The 26,072-nt window shown below is 41.8% G+C and overlaps 1 protein-coding gene across 10 annotated transcripts in view; it reads right to left on the bottom strand.

Annotated features, from left to right (window-relative positions):
• Positions 1-5,717: 5,717 nt before the first annotated feature.
• Positions 5,718-26,072, bottom strand: part of LOC111961224 (mitogen-activated protein kinase 10-like) — a 115,582-nt gene continuing 95,227 nt past the window's right edge. For 5 of the 10 annotated variants that reach the window (XM_023983315.2, XM_023983316.2, XM_023983321.2 and 2 more), the window contains 5 exons: positions 24,261-24,385; positions 19,951-19,977; positions 17,152-17,215; positions 16,643-16,720; positions 5,718-8,242 (listed from right to left, as the gene is read on the bottom strand). In XM_023983315.2, the coding sequence (XP_023839083.1) occupies positions 8,100-8,242; positions 16,643-16,720; positions 17,152-17,215; positions 19,951-19,977; positions 24,261-24,385 (437 nt within the window). In that variant the 3' untranslated portion in view covers positions 5,718-8,099. Of the gene's footprint in view, positions 8,248-15,349; positions 15,512-16,613; positions 16,721-17,151; positions 17,216-19,950; positions 19,978-24,260; positions 24,386-26,072 lie in introns of all 10 variants that reach the window. The other 5 variants (XR_002876981.1, XR_011476712.1, XM_023983320.2 and 2 more) reach the window with 5 other exon arrangements.

Below are 26,072 nucleotides of genomic sequence, written 5' to 3'. Positions count from 1 at the left end.
TTTATTGAATGTTTATGATGAGTAAATGGTCATACACGTGCTCTATCTAGTATTTCTAGATCGATTTGTGTGGATGGGTGCATTGTAAACCGGTGATTTCCTACCTGAAATATGCACCTTTTTTCTAACAACAAACTATCGCTATAATGAATATGTTTCACAAGACTGTCAATCTAGGAGAGGTTTTTCTTGGTTAGGTGATATCAATAGTCTTAGTTTGAAGCCCGACTTGGTTGATAGCACCTGAAGGATAAGAAACTGATGGAGTTAGAATAGTGGTGTATTTTGCAACGGTTTGCTAATAGTTACATATTTTGGTCTTCCTGTAAAACATTTTAAAAATCTGAAATGGTGCGCTTTCTCTACAAGATCTGTACTCTTTCATCCTGGGTGGTTTGGATTGTGATTTATGATATTAGGATCCTACTATCTACTTTTGAAGCTATGCTAGGTATGCTAATTAGTGTGTGGGGGGTGTGGGGGGTGCTCCCGGATCCGGGGTAGAGGCTCGTGAAAGGTTAAGGGAGATTTGGGAGATGGACAGGAGGCAGCACTGAAAGGCCAACGACAATAGTGTGCACACACACGCAGATAAAAACATTCTCTTAAAGAAATATTTTTAAAAAGCATACTCATTCCCAAGTTCAAAGTTTGTTTATTTTCAATCACATACATATATACATTTTTTGGACAATTAATTAACTGTAAAGGCAAGATTTAATTTAGTCCAAAAGCTTTTGTGTGGTAGGTCTTTCACAAACACTTTCAGATCAAATGCATGTCATATTGAAGGGTCTTTAATTACAGAAATGATCATTCTGTATTGATACCCCTTCCCCAACCATAATGTCCCAACCAAGTCTAATTCTAGTTTTAATGTGACTGTACACAAATACACTGTATATACCCCTCATCATATTTCCAATTACATACTCTACCACAATACTGTTAAATGTACACAACAAGAACACACAACAGTTTTTTTTTTAAACTTAAACTTAAACATTGACTCCTCTGCCCTGAGGGTCCTCATAACATAGTGTACAAAGTTAAGGCCCAAAACATCTGAGAACATTGTTAAAAATAACGCCCTTTGCCCACATGCCTTTTCCTATTAAATTCAGCTGACAAATGCTGATTTATTTGAAGAAGTCATAGGTGTAGTAGGAAACCACATCCTTTACATGAATTTCTGACACCTACAGTAAATTCTGATGTGCTGGCTGTCTAAAAGAAGCAGTTGGAATAAAATAGGCCCACTTCGAGCACATTAGAACATGTACTTTTCTGAAGAAATTTGAAGATGTTTTTTATTGTATGCGTAGGATAAAAGGTTCACAACAAATAAAAAAAATTGCATTTAATGATCGTCCCTGTACAGTTTTAGTTGTTAGTTGTCACGATCGTCTTGACGTGGAAGAGAGGACCAAAACGCAGCGTGTGAAAAATACATCTTCTTTTAATGAAGGGAAAAAACAAACACCTTAACAAAGTGAAAAGAACAAACGATCGTGAAGCTAAACCGAACTAAGTGCACACATGCAACATAGAAAATTACCACAATCACCTAAAGCCTATGGCTGCCTTAAATATGGTCTCCAATAGAGACAACAATAACCAGCTGTCTCTGATTGAGAACCAACCAGGCACCATAGACTTTCCTAGACTCTCTCCTGAACATAACCCCATACACTATACAAAACCACTAAACAATACACACACCTAAACTAACAAAACACACAATTCCCATGTCAACCCTGACCTAACTAAAATAATAAAGAAACAAAGAATACTAAGGCCAGGGCGTGACAGTACCCCCCCCCAAAGGTGCGGACTCCGACGCACAACCTGACATTGAGGGGAGGGTCCGGGGTGGGCCTTATTATGGAGCGGCTCGGGTGCGGGACGTGGCCCCACTCCACCATTGTCATACCCGCTTTGGTGGCTCTGGCTGCTCATGGCTGGCGGGCGACTCTGGCTGTGCATGGGCTGCGGGCGGGCGACTCGGGCTGCTCATGGCTGGCGGGCGACTCGGGCTGCTCAGGGCTGCGCGGGCGACTCGGGCTGCTCATGGCTGGCGGGCGACTCGGGCTGCTCATGGCTGGCGGGCAGCTCGGGCTGCTCATGGCTGGCGGGCGGACTCGGGCTGCTCATGGCTGGCGGGCGCTCGGCTGCCTGCTGCCTCGGTACTCATGGCTGGCGGACGGCTCGGGCTGATCCTGTCTGGCGACGGCTCTGGCTGATATCCTGTCTGGCGGACGGCTCTGGCTGATCCTGTCTGGCGGACGGCTCTGACGGCTCGGGACAGACGGGCAGCTTCTGACGGCTGCGGTACAGACGGGCAGCTCTGACGGCTCGGGACAGACGGGCAGCTCTGACGGCTCGGGACAGACGGGCAGCTCTGACGGCTCGGGACAGACGGGACTCTGACGGCTCGGGACAGACGGCAGCTCTGACGGCTCGGGACAGACGGGCAGCTCTACGGTCGGACAGACGACAGCTCTGACGGCTCGGGACAGACGGGCAGCTCTGAGCGGCTGCACGGTAGCTAGACGGTGCTTGCAGACGGGCAGCTCAGACGGTGCTTGCAGACGGGCACGCGGTGTGGCAGACGGAGCTCGACGGTGCTTGGCAGACGGGCAGCTCTGACGGTGCTTGGCAGACGGGCAGCTCTGACGGTGCTTGGCAGACGGGCAGCTCTGACGGTGCTTGGCAGACGGGCAGCTCTGACGGTGCTTGCAGACGGGCAGCTCTGGCCGGCTGAGGCGCACTGTATGCCTGGTGGTGGTGGCCGGAACTGGTGGTACGCGTGTGGGACACGCGATCTCAGGGTAAGTGCGGGGGAGGACAGGAACCATGGCAACTGGACTCTGGAGAACGCAAATTAGGCGTAGTGAGTGGTGTCCGGCACTGGTGGTACCAGGCTGAAGCAACGCATCTCAGGGCTATGCGGGGAAGGACATGGGCATACTGGACCCTGGAGAGTAGCACATTAGGCCTAGTGCGTGGTGCGCCCGCAAGGGGTGTTTACCTGGGCCGTCCGGACACCAGTCTCAGGTAAAGGCGGGCTAGTCCGCGGGTCAAGTTAAGGGTAAAAGGGGCACAGCCATGGACTCCCCCTCTGATGCGCTATTCGAATGTGCTCTATAGCCTGGTTTGCGTGTACCTGGCACTTCTAGGTGTGGTGTGACCGTGGGGCTAGAGTCTATCGCTACTCTCAGGTGCGAGCTGAGCGGGGAGAGAGGAAAGCGAGCTGTGCAATACAGGCACTGCTGACAGACACCGCATCCCAAGGAGGGAACGTGCGTGTGGCGTAGGCTGCGAACCTATGAGTGGGTACCTTCCATTGAGGACTGGTAGACACGCACCGTCAAGGTTCTGCAACGGGGAATGATGGAATGAGAAGGAATGCGACTGTGAAGCTTCCTTTGTTGGTAATACGCAATCAGGAAAGGCTTTGGTAAGCGTGAGCGTTTGGACGTGTTGTGTGTGATGTTCTGGGTTCCGTATGAATACATCTGCTACACGTCAGGCTATGCGCGAAAACGTTGCACGGGTGGTAAGGGAGGACACCAGGGCGCTTATGTGGGGCTGGTCGAGGTGCAGCAATAGGCCTGTGTGCGGTAGCGTACCTGGTTACTTGGCTTGGTCAACGTGGCTGAGAATGCACGGCACAATCTCATGGTTCATTGCAGTAAGCTAAGAGAGCGTGAACAGTTTGAGTCAGTCACCAGGGGGTTGTGGTAAGGGTTTGGATCTGAGCGAGACCTCGTCCCGAGAATTGTAACTAGCCGGCAATTCAATCTTCTGCACTTTAAGACACAACGTTTGCAGCTGAGTACGAGGAACTGACACAGGTGGCATCGGACAGCTAACACGCTCCTCAGGGCGAATGCCGTGCATACTCTGCCAAACCAACAGCTCTCTCTCTTCACTCTCCTCCAATTTCGTCAACAACTCCTCGAATGTCTCATAATCTCCCCTCCGTTCACTCTCCTCCAATCTGTCCAATAACTCCTCGACAATCTCAGACTCACCCCTCAACTTCGCCGACTGCTCCAAGTGCCCCCACCCAAGAAATTTCTGGGGCTGCCTCTCGGGCTTCCAGCCGCGCTGCCGTGCTGCCTCCTCATACCGGCACCTCTCTGCTTTCGCTGCATCCAGCTCAGCTTTGGGGCGGCGATATTCTCCCGGTTGTGCCCAGGGTCCTCCGCTGTCCAGAATTTCTTCCCAATTCCTGTAATCCTGCGATCGCTGTTGCTTGACACGCTGCTTGGTCCTTGTTTGGTGGGTAATTCTGTCACGATCGTCTTGACGTGGAAGAGAGGACCAAAACGCAGCGTGTGAAAAATACATCTTCTTTTAATGAAGGAAAAAACAAACACTTACAAAATGAACAAAACAAACGATCGTGAAGCTAAACCGAACTAAGTGCACACATGCAACATAGAACATAGACAATTACCCACAATCACCTAAAGCCTATGGCTGCCTTAAATATGGCTCCCAATCAGAGACAACAATAACCAGCTGTCTCTGATTGAGAACCAAACCAGGCAACCATAGACTTTCCTAGACCTCTCTCCTGAACAYAACCCCATACACTATACAAAACCACCTAAACAATACACACACCCTAAACTAGACAAAACACACAACTTCCCATGTCACACCCTGACCTAACTAAAATAATAAAGAAAACAAAGAATACTAAGGCCAGGGCGTGACATTAGTGAGACATTCAGACATTCAAAACAAGGACCCGCTTCACTTCAGTAATAATAATGACAAACGTGTGGGTTGTTATATTTAAAAACATCCAGTGGAAAATGTACAACAGCACATCAAGCTTCTGTCTGATTTGTGTGTAGTATGAACTAATTCCCACCATACTACTCTACAAAGGCAAAATGCAGTATCTACAAAAAAATGTTTACTGCATAATCTGACTTCAAAGTAGTTTTCTGTCTAGACAGATGGCAATTTCTGATACTCCATGATATATTCTGATCAACTGGCTTGTTCTTGTGTCAGGAAACGAAATACCACATTAAATCAGATAATATACCTGGCCATTTCAACAGATCAAAGATTTTTGGCCAAATTTGTAGTTACTGGGTTTTGACTTTGTAGGGCAGCATAAACCAGTGGTAAGAAACATTTTGTTAATTGATCTAAAATACTATATACATTAAAGTTCTACCCCGTTCTAAAACATTTCTTAGAGCCTGTGAACGGGAAGCCTTATCCTGGATACATATCAGAACCCCCGTTTAGCACTTTATTAGCTCTTTAAAGTGTATATCACTGCGCTGTACTGTATACAGTACTTACAAGTACTTGCCCACTTATTTACAGAATGGAGACATTAGAAATAAGGGTGTAATTCTAATTGAAACGTGACTATCAATATTACTTCTATAGGTTTTTATTAATTATGACATATCTATTTATATGGTATTGTCCATGCAAGCAAGAAAGTTATAAATTTTTGCTAATGCACTGGCTTGCAACAAACATGCAGGAATGCCTTAACAATTTGAATGTCATAATAACAAGACAAGTACACACAAGGAAACATTGCTGCTATCCCAACCAATCTCCCAATGTTTCCGTAAACTGTGCTTAATCTAGAAGTGTAGTAGATTAAACTACCACGTATGGATCTCATGCTTATATACACTATACCAACAAAAGTAAAACTGATTTATTTCATCCCTTTTATTGAAATGTAAGGACACTGATCAAATAAGACATTTACAGATACAAAACAAAACCGTACAAATTAGGAGGTATTCTGCTCAGTTGCTAGGTAACTATATAGGTCAGAAGAACATTTATATGATGATGACGATTTGATAACAAGTCCATTGTGTTTTAAAAAGTAGGTTTAAATTCTACATTATTTAGTTATTCAAAGATGCAACAATAACATGGTAATGGTCGTAGTATAGTTCCAATAGGGAGGACATGGGCATCGGTCAGTAGTGGTGACTATGTGCATCAACAGTATGTGTAGACAATGGGTGCGACATCATGCGGAAACAGATTGAACAGGACATGCTAGACACTCGGGTTTCAACATTTCTGGTAACTTTCCAGAAAATCCTGGTTGGACAAGGGAATTAGCAGTGAGGGAATCTTCCAACTGGGAATCCTCCAACTGAGATTTACGGAAAAACCCAGAATTTTTGGAAAGTTACCATAAATATTGCAATCCTAACAGACACCAACTTCAGATTCTACTTCAAATAATACCTCAATTGAGCATCTCAGTAATGGGGTCCGTCGATCTTTAGCTTAATTTCAGTGCACGCATCGCTGTTATTACTGTATATCTAAGATGAGGAAACGGCATCATTCCAAACAAGGCACTTCCCATTATTCTGATTCAGTCTATGAAAATAATAAATAAATCAATAATAAATAAACTTCCAGTCAAAAATTATGTTTAACATTACTGGTTTTATAGGTAGTTTGTATATCATCGGATTCCCTTTTGACAAAATATGGCATTAAGGGAGTACTCATTCAATGTAAATTAAAATGGATGCGATTTGAGGAACAAAACTAAACTGAGGTAAACCCACCCCAAACTGTTCTGTGCTTCCGACAGTAACATACATATAAGGCGACTGTCTCCTGAACTTCTCTCCTTCACACCACAGTAGTGACACAGAAACAGAGTGAGTGACCTCCCTGGTTGGGGTGGGACTGTCCACAGCCAGTGGAGTGGTGCAGGGATGCAGTCAGAAGAGATATATAATTTCATTTCACAAAAACACAAACCAACTACGAGAACTTAAGGTTCCAGCTCAGCAACGGGGTTGGGGTGAATTTACATTTCAATTCAGTCAATTCTAGTTCTTATTCCAATTTTCCTAGCCTAGTGATTGGACTAGTAACCGAAAGGTTGCAAGATCGAATCTCTGAGCTGACAAGGTAAAAATCTGTCGTTCTGCCCCTGAACAAGGCAGTTAACCCACTGTTCCTAGGCCGTCATTGAAAATAAGAATTTGTTCTTAACTGACATGCCTAGTTAAATAAAGGTAAAATAAAACAAATAAAAATGCATTTCAATGAGAAAAATGTTGACTTTCAGAATTGACTGAATTTAAATGGAATTGAACCCAAACCTGCTCAGCCCTGCTCCTGCAGAAGATCACACACTGTATGTATATTTATATATCCATCATCAACCGAAGCTCCCCATCCACGGGTTTCGTCACCACTATGGTTGAAAAGAAGTTCAATTACGTTAAGTGGTATTATAAACAAAAGTATCTATAGTTGTAATTTATCATATAATTAGTGTTAGATTTTGTAATCATGCAGCAGGACTAAAAGGCAAGGGGTGAAAGGTTAGGGGTCAAATGTCAGGGGTCAAGGTGGTGATGTCATGTGGCAAGGTGTGCTATAGAAGAACTTCCAGTACTGGCCGTCAGTCCCACTCTCTGTCTGTCTGTGTGCCTAGCTCACAGCTGTACAGAATTACATATTTACAAAGGGCGGGGGTGCTATGCAGTGTCGAGCACTAGCACTAACCCCTGCGGAAATAATTACATGAAAACACACCAATCTGTCACCCACACAGGAGACAAACCAAAGGACCAAACCTAGAGGTTATTAAAACATAGCAATACAGTCACATAGGGGAAAGTGAATGGAGGTTTATATATTGCTGTACAGTAATGTATGAAAAGGGCCCACCTTGCCACATCGACTGAAGCACAGGCGCTTGCAAGAAATTGGGTTACCAGCAGCCAGTCAATTTACACTTCACAGAAACATGACTGTCTCAGTGTTTTTGTTTTTAATGGTGCCATATTTTGGGGGGGATGGGGTGTATAAATAAAGTAACTAGAAGTTCATACATTTATTATTTCAGTTTTTTTCCTTATACTTTTGTGGTTTCTTTTTTAATGAAAATGCAGGCTTAACTTTCATAATCATTATTCTATACGTTTCCTTAAAAATCCCTTTAATATGATACTTTTTTCTTTTTAATAATCTTTGTTCTTTTTCAGGTTTCGGGTGGGTTGGTTGGTTGTTGCGTTTCACCTTCTGAAGAACATTGGTTTGCGCAGGCAGGCTGCTAGTCACCTGCAACACCCCAGGGGTCCTGCGGAGGTCTCCAGGCTGCTGTCAGTGTCTGAGGCCAGGGTCTGGTCGGTGGACATAGAGGAGATATCGTTGATGGAGGGGGAAGGGAGGCTCTCACCACTGCTGTTCACGGCTGCACCTGTGCTGAGGGAATCAACAGACAGCCGGGTTACAACGAACTAAGAGCCCCACAGACCAGGGTTGGGGTCAATTCCATTTAAATTCCAGTCAATTAAGGAAGTACACTGAAATTCAAATTCCAATTTACTAGAAAAATGTGGAATTGGAATTCCGTTTGCTTTCTGAATTGACTGGAATTTTTATGGAATTGACCCCAGCCCTGCCACAGACACTACTGGACAGTCTCAGTCAGTTACAACCCTTATTGTGACACATAACCCCACACAGAAACTGGACACTCGGTCACAACACAACCAAATAGTACACCCAGAACCCCACATACAAACACATCACAGTGTGTCACCAGACAGGTGAGGCGAGTTAAGGTTGGGGTACTCTGTCGGCTATCTTCTTAAAAACAATAATATCATATTAGTGTAATAATAAGAATGCAATACTTTTATGTTTAAAGATGTGGTTCCCTATCTACCTACCTGTCTTTGGAAACATTACAGACCAGGGTGACATTCATGTGCAACTTTTTACCACTAGATGGTGATGAATTTCTGCAAATATACAGACATGCTTAGGCTACAGGACAGTACAGTACAGTATTTTAATGCACTATAGGTATACAGTATGGATAGTAGCCAGACCATTTCGAATACAATATAAATATATTTCAGGCAAATGTCTTTCAATAGGCAGCCCTGTTTCAGTCTCATCTTGTAAGCAAGAGTTTGGTGAGTGGAGAGTTATGCTTTTAAGATGAATAAACGTTTGCCGGTGTTCTGGCTTATTAGGATGTTTAAAACTTCTTGTCAATAGGGGGGCGCTATTTCCACTTTGGAAAAAATCGTGCCCAATTTAAACGGCCTCGTACTCTATTCTAGATCGTACAATATGCATATTATTATTACTATTGGATAGAAAACACTCTCAAGTTTCTAAAACCGTTTGAATTATATCTGTGAGTAAAACAGAACTCATTTTGCAGCAAACTTCCTGACAGGAAGTGAAAAATCTGAAATCGAGGCTCTGTTCCAGGGCCTTCCTATTCAATTGCCTGAAATCTATGGATATACATGCACTTCATATGCCTTCCACTAGATGTCAACAGGCAGTGGGAGTGAATGGGGTGTCTAGCCTTGATCTGAGGTCGAACAAGAGCTCTTGGAATGACGGTGACCACAATTCCCTTTGTCTACCAAGGCGCGGAAGGACATCAGCATTGGCTTCTGAAAAGCGTTGTATAGACGGTGGATGTCTCCGACACTGATTTATTTGATAGATGTGATAAAAACATCATAAAGATGTTTTTTTCCGGTAACCGGTTGTATCAGTTATCAACGTTTATTGCAGTTTTGGAATTTTCCTTTCTTTGCGTCAGGAGAATTTGGGCATGTTCGCGCCACAGGCTAGCTAATGTTGCTAATTCGACAGGAAAGAGGACATTCTAAACCAAACAACGATTTATTCTGGACAAAGGACTCCTTGTACAAATTCATGGAAGCTCAGCAAAAGTAAGAACCATTTAGGATGTTATTTCGTATTTCTGTGGAAAATTTTTAGTCCTATTTCCTTCCTTTTTTGCGGCGCTGTCTCGCTATAAAGTAAACTGTTTGTTATGGTAAAGTTATTTTTAAAAATCTAACACGGCGATTGCATTAAGAACTAGTGTATCTTTCATTTGCTGTCCAACATGTATTTTTTTGTAAAGTTTATGATGAGTTCTTTGATTAGATTAGGTGACTGTCCAAAATATCTCCGGAGAATTTTGTGCATTTTGGCTACGTATTCACAATGTAAAACCAAGATTTGTACCTCTAAATATGCACATTTTCGAACAAAACATATATGTATGTGAACATGATGTTATAAGACTGTCATCTGATGAAGTTGGTCAAGGTTAGTGATTAATTATATCTTTTGCTGGTTTTTGCGAATGCTATCTTTGCGGTAATGAATGCGGTTGTGTGTTTGGCTATTGTGGTAAGCTAATATAATGCTAATTTGTGTTTCGCTGTAAAACACTTTAAAAAATCGGAAATATTGGCTGGATTCACAAGATTATCTTTCATTTGCTGTACACCATGTATTTTCATAAATGTTTTATGATGAGTATTTAGGTATTTCACGTTGCCTCTGTAATTATTCTGGCTGCTTTGGTGATATTTTTGATGGTAGCTGCAATGTAAAACTATGATTTATACCTCAAATATGCACATTTTCGAACAAAACATAGATTTATTGTATAACATGTTATAGACTGTCATCTGATGAAGTTGTTTCTTGGTTAGTGACTAATTATATCTCTATTGGTCGGTTTTGTGATAGCTACCTATGCGGTAAAGAAATGGTGAAAAATACGGTTGAGTCTTTTGCTATTGTGGTTAGCTAATAGAAATACATATTGTGTTTTCGCTGTAAAACATTTTAAAAATCGGAAACGATGGCTGATTCACAAGATGTTTATCTTTCATTTGCTGTATTGGTCTTGTGATTTCATGAAAATTATGTTATATGATATCCCTGTGGCGTTAGGCTAGGCTATGCTAGTCAGTCTTTTGATGGGGGGTTCCCGGATCCGGGTTGTGACTCGTTAGAGGTTAACCAGAGGTTACATTCATACAAATGTTGAATTATACTGGTTTGTTTTCCAATCGTTTTTTTAAATATATTTTTTAAGTCATCCCAAGTGGATGGGGTTGGTCACGGGGGATATTTGCTTCCTTTTTTAATATAATTATTTTATTATCCTTCAAATATGCATATTGCATAAATACATAAGGAACTGAGTGGTTCCCTCAGAATCCCTTCCTATGTAAACTTGATTGTGTTCACCCTAGATAGAGCTCTACTGAGGTCGGTTTAACATGGTAGTATTTTGCTCTAGTCTAGGAGAGGTAGATGCAGCCTTCCAACAGGGGGAAGCCAACATGGGGGTCCAAGGTTTTCTTCTGGGTATTTTGTTGTTTTTTAGCAGTTTTTTAAATGTAATTTATATTTTGTTACTCTGACCTTTCAGCACACTGGCCATGTGATTGTACTAACATTAATTTTCTAATTACTATGCCTATTCACATACTCTACGCTCCACTTGCTTTATCAGCTGGAACTTAAAAGGAATTAACCATGTGGTCAAGCGTAGCCGAGTGTATGCACAAGTCCAGACCGCAACAATGATAAACTAAAGAGAGGATGGGTAGACCAAATATTTCACTCCAACTTTGGTGCTAAGGCCAGAGGGGCAGCCATCCTTATCAGAAAAGCACCCCGTTTGTCTCCTCCAAAGTCATTTCAGATACTAATGGCAGATATTTATAGTGATGGAGAAAATTTTAACACACAGGTTGTTCTGGCTAACCTCTATGGTCCAATTGGGATGAATGCTTTGCAACACTACCTGACGCCTAACTCTCATCATTTGATACAGAGTGGAGATTTTAATTGTGTATAACATCCAAGTCTAGGCAGATCCAGACCAAAGCCCAACAATGTAATTTCAAAATCAGGTGCAGTGATCAACAAATTTCTATAATTCTATAATTTGTCTTATCCATGACGCAGGAGCCAGTCCACCACCATACACTACAATTGACCTTTTCCTGCTGGACAATATAATTATTCCTTTTGTAACTAATAGCCAATATACAGCATAGTTTTCTCAGACCATAGCCCTGTCCAGCTAGATATCCGCTTTCCGGACAATACTGCGTCACATGGCGACTTGACCCACTACTACTATACTGTAATGCTCTTTAAAAAAATATCATACAACTCACATTGATGTCTTTTTACAGATCAACTGCACCCCTGACGTGTCTCACTCTACTGTGTGGGAGTCGTTAAAAGCATATCTAAGGGGCCAAATTATTTCATACACAGCGTATGACAAACAGCGCACTAAATGCTTATCGGAGCTATCTCAACTCATTCTAGATGTGGACAACAGATATGCCTCTTCTCCGATTCCTGAACTCTACAAAGAGACTGCTACACCAATCGGAATTTGACAATCTTTCCACTGAACAAACGGAGCAGCTTCTGTTTAAGTCGAGGCAGACATTTTATGAACACGGAGAGAAAGCTGGCAAGTTGTTATCTCACCAGCTTGGACAATCCGCTGCTAGCAGCACCATACCTGAAATGTGTGTTGCAGCTGATTTAACTTCTACCAACCCCAAAGAAATCAACAATCAATTTAAGCAATTCTACTCTGCTCTATACTCATCAGTGGCTCTTCCTGATACATCTCGTATGCATGCATTTCTAGACAATCTGTACATCCCCTGTCTCAATACAGATGAACAAACTAACATGGATGCCTCAATAAGTGATGATGAAGCTACTCTGGCAATCCAGTCCATGCAGAGCAGTAAAGCTCCTGGGCCTGATGGCTTCCCTATTGAATTTTATAAAGCATTCTCCTCTAAACTATCCCCTAGGCTCAGCTCAATATACAATGAAATCCTTTCTAGTCAGAAACTTCCCCAGACATTTACCCAGGAGACCCATTCTATTTTTCTTTAAAGGACAAGAACCCCCTAGACTGTGGCTCATACCGCCCCATAAGCCTTTTGTGGTGCGATTATAAAATTCTCACTAAGGTCCTCTCGTGCCGTTTAAAGACAGTGATGCCTAATATAATTAACTCTGACCAAACCGGATTTATCTCAGGAAGGCAATCTTTCTATAATATGCGGCAGATATTTAAAGTTCTTTATTCTGCCCACTCAACTCGACAGCCAGAGGTCGTCATCTCTCTTTATGCTGAGAAGGTTTTCGACCGGGTTGAGTGGGAATATCTATTTACAGTACTAGAGAGATTTGGGTTTGGCCCGTCATTCCTTTCCTGGATTAAGATTTTGTACTCGTCCCCAGTGGCTTCTGTTCGCACCAAGAATGTTACCTCAAGTTACTTCCCTCTCCCACAGGGTTACGAATTGGTTAATTTGATATGACTCGTTCAGACATCTTATTGTAATATGCAGAACTCAAGAGGTCATCATTAATCTTTCCTTTAGAGGATTAGATAGAGCCATTTGCTCTGAAGTTAAATTAAATAGCCCTATCTATAATTTCTTGTAGATTAAAATCTGATTGAGCTCGTTCTGTTTTCCCGGGTTGGATTTGACACCAGCATAACATGGTATGGCAGAATGGGTAACCCCTTGCCCCCTATGACATGGTTGTCTAAAAACATTAGCAGAAAACAAATAGATGAGGGGTCACCTAGTTCAGGGTGTCCCACACAGCTCATTCAAATAATCAAAGCTTGATAATGAGTTTATTTGAATCAGCTGTGTAGGCTGGAGCAAAAACCAAGACGTGCACCCATGGGGGCCCCAGGACCGAGTTTGGGAAACTGACCAAGTTAAAGAGCAGAATTTTAAACTAAAGATACAAATATTTAAGCAAGTAGGAACACAAAAGGTGTTTGGTTCTTGTAAAAGCCCTATGCTCCCATAGCGATAGAACAGTTTTATTTCTTTGTATGCTCCTATCTTCCCGGAGCAGACATTTAAGCTTCCTGTTGAATCTGTGGCGTTAAACTACCGTAGGTAGCTAGCAAACCTCAAGTCTTTGTCCTTGACAAAGCATCAGACAGCGAAGAATTAGTAAGATGACCAGATACAAAAGACCTACTGCAACTGGTCTTGTGTGGCTCACTTGGTTAATCATGACACTTGCAACACCAGAGTTGTGGGTTCGATTCCCAATGGGGGACAAGTATGAAAAATGTATGCACACACTACTGTAAGTCGCTCTGTATCTGTCTGCTAATGACTAAATTTAAATGTAACAAGCCAGTTAACTTCTCTAGGATAGGGGTCAGCATTTTCACATTTGGATGAAAAGCGTGCCCAGAGTAAACTGCCTCCTACTCAGTCCCAGAAGCTAATATATGCAGATTATTATTAATATTGGATAGAAAACACTCTGAAGTTTCTAAAACTGTTTGAATCATGTCTGTGACTAAAACAGAACTTATTTGGCAGGCAAAACCCTGAGGACAAAGCATTCAGATAAAAAAACATTTGAGGTCACTTTTTTCAATGAGATTTTATTGGGAATCCAGATTTCTAAGGGATCTTCCTGCAGTTCCTATCGCTTCCACTGGATGTCAACAGTCTTTAGAAATTGGTTGAGGTTTTTCCTTTGAGAAATGAAGAAGTAGCCATGTTCAGAATGAGGCTCCAGTGAAGTGTACTGTTTGTTAGAGGCGCGTGACCAGAAAGCATGCACCCTGTACACCCTGTTTTCCTCCGGTATTGAACACAGATCATCCCGTCTTCAATTTTATCGATTATTTACGTAAAAAAATGTACCTAAAAAAATATACCTAAAGTTGTATTACAAAAGTAGTTTGAAATGTTTCGACAAAGCTTATAGGTAACTTTTGAGATATTTTGTAGTCACGTTGTGGAAGTTGGAACCGGTGTTTTTCTGGATCAAATGCGCCAAATAAATTGACATCTTAGATATATATCGACGGAATTAATCGAACAAAAGTACCATTTGTGATGTTTATGGGACATATTGGAGTGCCAACAGAAGAAGCTCGTCAAAGGTAAGGCATGAATTATATCTTTATTTCTGCGTTTTGTGTCGCGCCGGGAGGGTTGAAATATGATGGTCTGTGATTGTTAGCAGGGGTGCTATCCTCAGACAATAGCATTGTTTGCTTTCGCCGTAAAGCATTTTTGAAATCTGACACATTGGCTGGATTCACAACAAGTGTAGCTTTAATTCGGTATCATGAATGTGTGATTTCAAGAAAGTTTAATTTTTATAGTAATTTATTTGAATTTGGCGCTCTGCATTTTCACTGGATGTTGGCCAGGTGGGACGCTACCGTCCCACATATCCCAGAGAGGTTTTAAGAGAAAAAGTGAGTTTGCTAAGGCTTGCTAAAACGATCCCTCTCGGTCCAGAGCATGCCAATGGTGCGGTGATATGTAGGCAGACCATTAATCTCCTGTTTATGTGTCTGTAGCAGTGGGAGGCGGGTGATTAAAGGACAGTGGAAGACATTTCATCTGACCTCCAATAAAACAGGTAGGCAAAACACAATTTATGGTTCACACATAGATTGTATCCAATAACAGAATAGCATGCTTACTCTAATGCTATCCATCTATGTAAGCCCTGAGCCAAGTGGTGCTGAAAGAGCCTGGTACTGCTACTGCTGTGAAATATTGCCATCTGGGGCTCTTCAGCTGCACTGCGTCTGTCCTCTGCTCTCCTCAGCACTAGGAATACCCATCTGCTTAATTGCAGAGTTCTAGAGAGGAAGGGAGACAGAGAGAGGGAGAGGTAGAGAGATGAGGGACAGAAAGAGAGGGGGGGTGAAGGGAGAGAGCTACAGTATCGCACTGTGTATTAAATCAATCCCAATGTAGCAGTTTAGCCTAATCACTGTCCAAGAGCCCTTATTAACAGGCATGTCTGTAGATCCCAAGCCATCCCGAAAACATTCTCTGCAGAAAGTTGCTGCAGAGAACGACCGAGGCAAGTTGTTTTCCTCTCAGCAACACTAGACTCTGGATGGACGCCATAATAATGTTACCAATACTGTGCCATCATGATTCCACACTGCTCCACAGTGGCCATACAGGTGAATGACACGCAGCTGCCGCTTTGGTAAACACTCCAATATTGTATTTTTTACTGAAAATGAGATGAATTCTAGAAGAGTATGGACCAAGGACCCCAGCCTTAAATCATGATATGTGACAGTGCATACACAGATGTGAAAAAACATATACATAGCCTACATGATCTTTTGCATAGAGTAGGTGGATAGCAACCTTTTTAATCAATACACATTAACACTGCTCTGTTACTCAATATAGAGTGGAGTCACAGATATGTCTTTCTAAACACTTAATTGTATACGGTAATACCATTCAAATAAAGATGAATCACTGATCATACACAAACCATGCAAGTGTGGTCAAAAATTACCAAATCTACAGTTTAGATCAGGGATGGGAAATTCCAGTCCCCGAGGGCCTGATTGGTGTCACAGTTTTGCCCCAGCCCCAGCTAACACACCTGACTCTAATAATCACCTAATCATGATCTTCAGTTTAGAATGCAATTTGATTAATCAGCTGTGTTTGCTAGGGATGGAGAAAAAGTGTGACACTAATCACACCCTCTAGTACTGGAGTTGCCCACCCCTGGTTTAGATGGATACTTTTACATACAGATATAATTACTCATGTACAAATTCCTACAGATATAACACTTATGAAGCCTATCAATTATATTTGTCTTGGGAAAACAAGATGGGAGACAAAGACGCATGGGTCAACGCACAGATGGATTTCTCTGTTACAAGAAGAACCCAGTGATTATACAGTATTATTAAATCAACTTACAGAGGGACTAGGTTATGCACTGAGAATACCTGAGGGAGAGGGTTGTCCCTTCACCACCCCGTTCTTCGTCCTCTCCTCAAAGTTCATCACCTCTTTGTAGATTAGTTCTGAAAAGTGAGAGAGAGAGCGAGCATGAGAGAGAGAGAGAGAGAGACAGAAAGAAAAAGGGAGGAAAAAACGTTAAAATACCAGCACAGAAATCTATTCTCTGCTCTAGCTGTCTGTTGTAAGTCTAATTACCATGGGAAGGCTACAAGGTCATTGGAAAAGTTAATATACAAAGTTAGTAAACAGAAACAAATAGAAAACAGATAGGAAAACTTAATTGTTGACAAGCTTCTACAGTAGGTAACTAGATACACAAGAGAATAGAGAACAGCAGTGAATGTAAGTTGGGAATTGTCTCCCTAGAGACCACAAACGTTACAACTTACAAATAATTGAGCCTTTATTCAGGGATCCTACCTTATTCAGAGATACTCCAAGAGGCATCCATAGCAATAGAATTAGTAAGTATAAAGGAATATGACATGTTTACCTTTCCATTCATCGATAGAGTGTTCTCTCTCATCCAGCTGTTTGTCGTAGATAGCAGGAGGAGGCTGGAGGGAGAAAAATAAATTGACTGTTTGCTGAACCTGGTTTTCCAAATGGCTAAGAGATTGGTGATATCTAAGAACTGCCAGTATCATGACAGCATTTAAATGATCCCTTAAACAATACAATTTAAAGTTTCAACTATAAATTAAATGGCACAAGCTCTAAATATGTGCAACACTAGCCATCTTTACAAAATATGTAGTAGCCGCACGCACGCACGTACGCACGCACACAATGAATGAGAGTTCTGTAAATCAGCAGAGGGGACATAACATACACTCTCAGCATCAGTTGCATGAGATGTTTGAACAGCCAAACCATTTCACTGCACAGAACAAGTGTAAAGAACAAGTAAAAGTAGAACAGAGATCATGATGAGAACAAAGAATGGTAAGATACAGAGGTGGGTTGGGATGACAATAGGCTACCGAATTGAGATGAAGAAAGAAAGAAAATGAAGATATTTCTTACAACAATTTACAATGCCTCTTTCATGACAATGAATCTCTGAACAACTAAGACAATCTACTCTAGTTTTCCTTTATGATTAGATGATTGACAGGAAGAAGGACAACACCTCCTCTGGGGATGTAGTAATAACAATAATATTTAACTTGTAGAGCCTACAGACCAGGCCCTTCACATATTTCCATATGATTATGTTGTTGTCTAACATCCTATAGGCATGCCAGCCTATATTGCTTTCCATTAGTGAGGAGAAAGCCACACATACACAGCACATACAGTGGGGAGAACAAGTATTTGATACACTGCCGATTTTGCAGGTTTTCCTACTTACAAAGCATGTAGAGGTCTGTAATTTTTATCATAGGTACACTTCAACTGTGAGAGATGAAATCTAAAACAAAAATCCAGAAAATCACATTGTATGATTTTTAAGTAATTAATTTGCATTTTATTACATGACATAAGTATTTGATCACCTACCAACCAGTAAGAATTCCGGCTCTCACAGACCTGTTAGTTTTTCTTTAAGAAGCCCTCCTGTTCTCCACTCATTACCTGTATTAACTGCACCTGTTTGAACTCGTTACCTGTATAAAAGACACCTGTCCACACACTCAATCAAACAGACTCCAACCTCTCCACAATGGCCAAGACCAGAGAGCTGTGTAAGGACATCAGGGATAAAATTGTAGACCTGCACAAGGCTGGGATGGGCTACAGGACAATAGGCAAGCAGCTTGGTGAGAAGGCAACAACTGTTGGCGCAATTATTAGAAAATGGAAGAAGTTCAAGATGACGGTCAATCACCCTCGGTCTGGAGCTCCATGCAAGATCTCACCTCGTGGGGCATCAATGATCATGAGGAAGGTGAGGGATCAGCCCAGAACTACACAGCAGGACCTGGTCAATGACCTGAAGAGAGCTGGGACCACAGTCTCAAAGAAAACCATTAAGTAACACACTACGCCATCATGGATTAAAATCCTGCAGCGCATGCAAGGTCCCCCTGCTCAAGCCAGCGCATGTCCAGGCCCGTCTGAAGTTTGCCAATGACCATCTGGATGATCCAGAGGAGGAATAGGAGAAGGTCGTGTGGTCTGATGAGACAAAAATAGAGCTTTTTGGTCTAAACTCCACTCGCCATGTTTGGAGGAAGAAGGATGATGAGTACAACCCCAAGAACCCATCCCAACCGTGAAGCATGGAGGTGGAAACATCATTCTTTGGGGATGCTTTTCTGCAAAGGGGTCAGGACGAATGCACCGTATTGAGGGGAGGATGGATGGGGCCATGTATCGCGAGATCTTGGCCAACAACCTCCTTCCCTCAGTAAGAGCATTGAAGATGGGTCGTGGCTGGGTCTTCCAGCATGACAACGAAACGAAACACACAGCCAGGGCAACTAAGGAGTGGCTCCGTAAGAAGCATCTCAAGGTCCTGGAGTGGTCTAGCCCTGTCTCTTATACACATCTAGATGTGTATAAGAGAGGCCCCGAAACCTGAAGGATCTGGGGAAGGTCTGTATGGAGGAGTGGGCCAAAATCCCTGCTGCAGTGTGTGCAAACATGGTCAAGAACTACAGGAAACGTATGAGCTCTGTAATTGCAAACAAAGGTTTCTGTACCAAATATTAAGTTCTGCTTTTCTGATGTATCAAATACTTATGTCATGCAATAAAATGCAAATTAATTATTTAAAAATCACACAATGTGATTTTCTGGATTTTTGTTTTAGATTCCKTCTCTCACAGTTGAAGTGTACCTATGATAAAAATTACAGACCTCTACATGCTTTGTAAGTAGGAAAACCTGCAAAATCGGCAGTGTATCAAATACTTGTTCTCCCCACTGTATATATTCTGCCACATCATCTCTGTAAGAGTTGTTCTAACAACTTAAAGGAAGTGTTATAATGCACCATAAAATGTAATATAACTCATTATAAATTCCCTTAGCAGTCATTATGTGTGTGCCTCATAGAACATGTACTGAGGGGTTTCTTCGGATGGTGCAACTTTGGTCATATTATATTTGTAAAGCTCTATATGCTGTACAGTTTTTATATGCTGTCCTATATACTGTACACTTACAACCAAAAAGGTAGCAGAATTTTTCTAAGAGGTCATTGAAAAAGAGCTGAAGATTGGGTTTTGGACAGCCGCCCCAAAATATATGTAGTACAGTTTTATACAGTGGTCATATCATGTTTGCAATGCTCTATATGTTGTATGATATATATTTCTCTTGAGGTAGGACAGTTTTTATTTACCATTGATATTTGGACGAGATCCCTGGCCTTCATCAGCATGAAATGACAATAGAGAGGGGGGAAAAAACAGTACAACATTGGTTTCAGGGAAATTGTAATGTCATAGATGGCCAATATAATATATATACTGTATATCACATCTATACATCATCATATATGCTACATCAACTAACATCATCATGTAGGGTATCACTTTTTGGTAATATTTGCTATGATAAACTAAAATGTATGTTTTAACAAAAGAATGAGGCATGCTACAAATTAAGTATATACATTAACATGGTCATATAATACTTTAAAACGCATATTCCTATTTTCAAAGAAAGATATTATAGTGAAGGAGTGTGATTCGATCTCAAATAAGGAAGTAACAATAAACTTGATCAATTTATTAATTGATCTTGTTGAGAGGCATTTATACACTTATTTTTATATAAGTCGTAGCCTGAAATCCAAACTAATATACACTGCATTCAGAAAGTATTATATTGTTACAACCTTATTCTAAAAAATATTTTTTTTTAAATTGTCCTCAATCTAAACACAATAACCCATAATGATGAAGCGAAAACAGGTTTTGGGATATTTTTGCTGATGTATTAAAAATAAAAAACAGAAATATCTAATTTACATAAGTATTCAGACCCTTTGCTATGAGCATCGAAATTGTGCTCAGGTGCATCCTGTGAGTCCAACTGTGGTAAAATCAATTGATTGGACATGATTTGGAAAGGCACACACCTGTCTATATAAGGTCCCACAGTTAACAGTGCATGTCAGAGCAAAAACCAAGCCATGAGGTCAAAGGAATTGTCCGTAGAGCTCCGAGACAGGGACAGATCTGGGGAAGGGTAACAAAACATTTATGCAGCATTGAAGGTTCCCGAAGAACACAGTAGCCTCCATCATTCTTAAATGGAAGAACTTTGGAACCACCAAGACTCTTCCTAGAGTTGGCCGCCCGGCCAAACTGAGCAATCAGGAGAGAAGGGCCTTAGTCAGGGAGGTGACCAAGAACCCGATGGTCACTGACAGAGCTCCAGAGTGCCTCTGTGGAGGAAGGAGAACCTTCCAGAAGGATAACCATCTCTGCAGCACTCCACCAATCAAGCCTTTATGGTAGAGTTGCTAGACGGAAGCCACTCCTCAGTAAAATGCACATGACAGCCCGGCTGAGGTTTGCCAAAAGGCACCTAAAGGACTCTCAGACCATGAGAAACAAGATTATCTGGTCTGATGAAACCCAAGCATCACTTCTGGAGGAAACCTGGCACCATCCCTACAGTGAAGCATGGTGGTGGCAGCATCATGCTGTGGGGATGGTTAGCAGCGACAGGGACTGGGAGACTAGTCAGAATCGAGGGAAAGATGAACGGAGCAAAGTGCAGAGAGATCCTTGATGAACATCTGATCCAGACTGCTCAGGACCTCCGCCTGGGGCAAAAGTTCTTCTTCCAACAGGACAACGACCCTAAGCACACAGCCAAGAAAACACAGGAGTGGCTTCGGTACAAGTCTCTGAATGTTCGTGAATGGCCCAGGCAGAGCCCGGACTTGAACCCGATCGAACATCCCTGGAGAGACCAGAAAATAGCTGTGCAGCGACACCCCATCCAACCTGACAGAGCTTGAGAGGATCTGCAGAGAAGAATGGGAGAAACTTCCCAAATACAGGTGTGCCAAGGTTGTAGTGTCATACCCAAGAAGAATTGAGGCTGTAATCGCTGCCAAAGGTGCTTCAACAAAGTACTGAGTAAAGGGTCTGAATATTTATGTAAATGTGATATCAATTTTTATTTAATACATTTGCAAAAACATCTCAAAACCTGTTTTTGCTTTGTCATTATGGGGTATTGTGTGTAGATTGGGGGGGGGAAACTATTTAATACATTTTAGAATAAGGCTGTAATGTAACAAAATGTGGAAAAAGTCAAGGGGTCTGAATACTTTTTGATTGCACTGTACTACATTTCACTATTGGGAACATATATATATGTGCTTATAATTTCTTTGTATTACAGTTCAGGGAAAGCCAATCATACTGTATTTCATTTTGCATAGGCAAATAGGCCTACTTTGTGTGTGTTGCATCTAAAGAATTCATCAAGCAAGAGACAGCCTGCAAATGGCTTTTTCCCAATCTCACTATCATCTCATAATGACAAAGGTCTTCAAGAGGGAATGACTATACTTAATACATAAGCACATAACCAGTGGACCTCAAGAAATGCCTGCTATTATGGCTATTATGTTCCAGTAAGATCTGTCCTTATCACACAACTACCATCATTCACAACCCTTGGAGGAGGTTGTAGTGTATTCTCCAAAAGTATCGACACTGTGTGTATGTGTCCTATTTGAGGATTCATGCACATTCCAGCAGGCAAAACAATCAGTTTAGCCTGCTGGGATGCATCTACAGTACATGATGGTCAGTAACGTGCGAACATGTTTCTATGATTACACAATAGGGTTAGGGTTTGGCCCGGGGTAGGCCATCATTGTAAATAAGAATTTGTTCTTAACTGACTTGCCTAGTTAAATGAAGGTTAAATAAAAAATATATAATAATCTATAAGGCTGCCACTCTCATCCTGGCTACCCAGCTAGCACATTTGGTGCCTTGGAAGTTGTGGGAACGTATGTTTTTGGTTTCACATTGGTTATGGGAACAAAGCCATACCTTTCTTGACAGGTAAAACAGATTTTTTTTTTTTTTTTTAACATTTTGACTTCCTGGGAACCTTTATTTTTAGGTTGCAGGGATGTTCTGAGAACGATTTACTCTGGTTAATTGATTGTTTTCCTGTGAAGTTTTATTAATTGAATAACTTCCTTAAAACTTTTATTAAATATTTCAATAAGTTTAGCTGATGCTAAAAACGGAGTGTTTTTATATAACTGTTAGTAATGAAATACCAAGAAAATACATTTGTTTTTGTCAAGTTCCTTAAATGTGCTGAGAATTTTCCAAAGCCAAACAACTATCCTGCACCATTCCCAGAAAGTTGTGGGAAGGTTGTATGTAAAATACAACCACGCTTTCACCAAGCTCTAAGAAAGATATGGTTCTCAGAACATTACAGTACCAGTCAAAAGTTTGGACACAACTACTCACACATATGGAATCATGTAGTAACCAAAAAAGTGTTAAACAAATCAAAATAGATTTAATATTTGAGATTCACACTCTTGGCATTCTCTCAGCCAGCTTCATGAGGTAGTCACCTAGAATGCATTTCAATTAACAGGTGTGCCTAGTTATAAGTTAATTTGTGGAATGTCTTTCCTTCTTAATGCATTTGAGCCAATCAGTTGTGGTGTGACAAGGGAGGGGGGGTATACAGAATATAGCCCTATTTGGTAAAAGACCAAGTCCATATTATGGCAAGAACAGCTCAAATAAGCAAAGAGAAATGACAGCCCATCATTACTTTAAGACATGAAGGTCAGTCAATCAGGAACATTTCAAGAACCTTGAAAGTTTCTTCAAGTGCAGTCGCAAAACCCATTAAGCGCTATGATGAAACTGGCTCTCATGAGGACCACCACAGGAAAGGAAGACCCAGAGTTACCTCTGCTGCAGAGGATAAGTTCATTAGAGTTAACTGCACCTCAGATGTGAACAGATGATTTCTGCATGTGTGGTTACCACCGTGAAGCATGGCGGAGGTGGTGTGATGGTGTGGGGGTGATTTCCTGGTGACACTTAAAGGACACTTAAATAGCATGGCTATCACAGCATTCGGCAGTGATATGCCATCCCATCTGGTTTGCGCTTAGCGGGACTATCATTTGTTTTTCAACAGCCCAATGACCCAAAACACACTGTGTAAAGGCTATTTAACCAAGACGAGTGATGGCGTGCTGCATCAGATGACCTGTTCTCCACGATCACCCGACCTCAACCCAATTGAGATGGTTTGGTATGAGTTGGACCGCAGAGTGAAGGAAAAGCAGCCAACAAGTGCTCAGCATATGTGGGAACTCCTTCAAAACTGCTGGAAAAACATTCCTTATGAAACTGGTTGAGAGAATGCCAAGAGTGTGCAAAGCTGTGATCAAGGCAAAGGGTGGCTACTTTGAAGAATCTCAAATATAAAATATATTTTGATTTGTTTAACACTTTTTTGGATACTACATGATGTGTGTTAGTTCATAGTTTTGTAGAAAATAGTAAAAATAATGAAAGATCCTGGAATGAGTAGGTGTGTCCAAACTTTTGACTGGTACTGTATGTGCTAGCTGGGTACAGACTCATCCACATAGGATGACGTCATTCTAATTCCTTCATTGCTTTTCCTACTCACCGCCTCCACCTCGGCTGGGTCGTACCAAACGTTGATGTAGGGGTGCTGTAAGGCTTCGTCCACTTGTATCCGCTTGGCTGGATCAATAATCAACATCTTAGACAACAGATCTCTGGCCTGGCTAGCTGTGGAGACAGAAATAGAAGCAGATTCAGGTTCCATACAAGGGTCAGAGTCAAGGGAAAGGACATGAGAGAGGAAGAAAATCAATCAGCAATAACACACTGTATCAAACAGTCTGCATCTGAAATGGCACCTTATACCCTATGTAGTGCACTACATTCGAATAGGGCTCTGATCAAAAGTAGTATGCGATATAGGGAATAGGGTGCCATTTCAGACACCTTTAAGATTCTCCCTCTGTTTCCAGAGCACCACAGTCAAGGCTTAAAGGGGAATGGAAACACTTTAGGAAGTACATCTAAGCAAAGAGATGTATTCAATCCACTAATACTAAACATGTGCATTTAACATAAAAAACATCTCTGTATTCAGTATTTTGATCGTCAACAAGGTTTATTTGTGCTATGGTCAGCGCTCTTTTTTAATTGCCATAGTAACGACTGATGCCAGTGCGTCACTGGCAATAATCAGCAAATTGTCTGTGGTATTGAGTTTTAGCCCGGAGAGTGAATCGAAGAGAGTAAGGTTAGGTGCGGACAACGATGATGGCAACAACAAGTAGTAATTCAAACATGAACTGTATAGCGCCAGGCTGTATGAATTGGCAGCAAAAAAAATCCCTTGGTAAACTACCATCCTGCTAAGGACCCACAACTTTTGAAGAAGTGGCTCCATGTCCTGAAGAGGAAGAATGTGCCAGCTCGAGCTAGAAGGATCTGCAGACAGCACTTCGCGGAGGCAGACTTCGCGATAAAGGGCACTTTCGATGCAGCAACCGGGAGTTTGACATTTGACATTTTGAGGGTTATGGTATAGTGGTTACCGACCGACCATCATCAACATCGCTGACTTTGGAGTCAAGCAAAAGCGACTGAATGGAGGAGTCAATGCGAGTCAATGCAACGGAGCCTGAGGTAACGTTAATGTTAACCGGTCATGACTGTTGTTGACTAGGCTAGCGTTAGACACTGGACAACTTTGTTGCAACTCTAGTTGAAGGTAACTAGCTAATTGCGTCTGAAGTGTTTTGTGTACTAACACCCCCCAGCAAATAACGTTAGCAAGCAACTCAACTGCAACTAAAATTGCAACAGTTCCTCCTTCTACCCCTGTTATTAGGTAGTTACTGTAGCTAATATAGCTTCCACCTCAGATTGTCAAGTACTGTAAGACATTTTGTTGACAGATTTGTTTTTGGAATGTTTTGTTAGCTCCACCTCATTTAGCTAGACTGAAGTTGACATAGYTMATGTTTGCTGAAAAATAAATGTCCCTGTATTTGCTCTGTGTGTGTGTGTGTGTGCTGTCTCTTATACACATCTAGATGTGTATAAGAGACAGGTGTGTGTGTGTGTGTGTGTGTGTGTGTGTGTGTGTGTGTGTGTGTGTGTGTGTGTGTGTGTGTGTGTGTGTGTGTGTTGACAAAGCATACAAGACAGGAAGCTTGTTAATGCCAACTGATATATTTGGGTTGAGTTGTCTTAGGAAGACATCTTCATCCCTGAAAATGTTTTCATCCTGGAGCAGACTGTGCAGGTTAGTACAGCATGCCAAACTGACCCCTAGGTGCCAGAGTGATCCTGTGCTGCGGTGGAGAAGAGGTCCACCATCACTAAAGAGTTCGGAGCCCAGCAGGATTGCGCTCACGACCATCAGTATACAACCGAGTCCTGCCCCTATCGGCCACAT

Source organism: Salvelinus sp. IW2-2015, linkage group LG4q.1:29, assembly GCF_002910315.2.
Source record: "Salvelinus sp. IW2-2015 linkage group LG4q.1:29, ASM291031v2, whole genome shotgun sequence".
Lineage (NCBI taxonomy): Eukaryota > Metazoa > Chordata > Actinopteri > Salmoniformes > Salmonidae > Salvelinus > Salvelinus sp. IW2-2015.
This window is presented reverse-complemented; position numbering and strand designations above follow the sequence as displayed.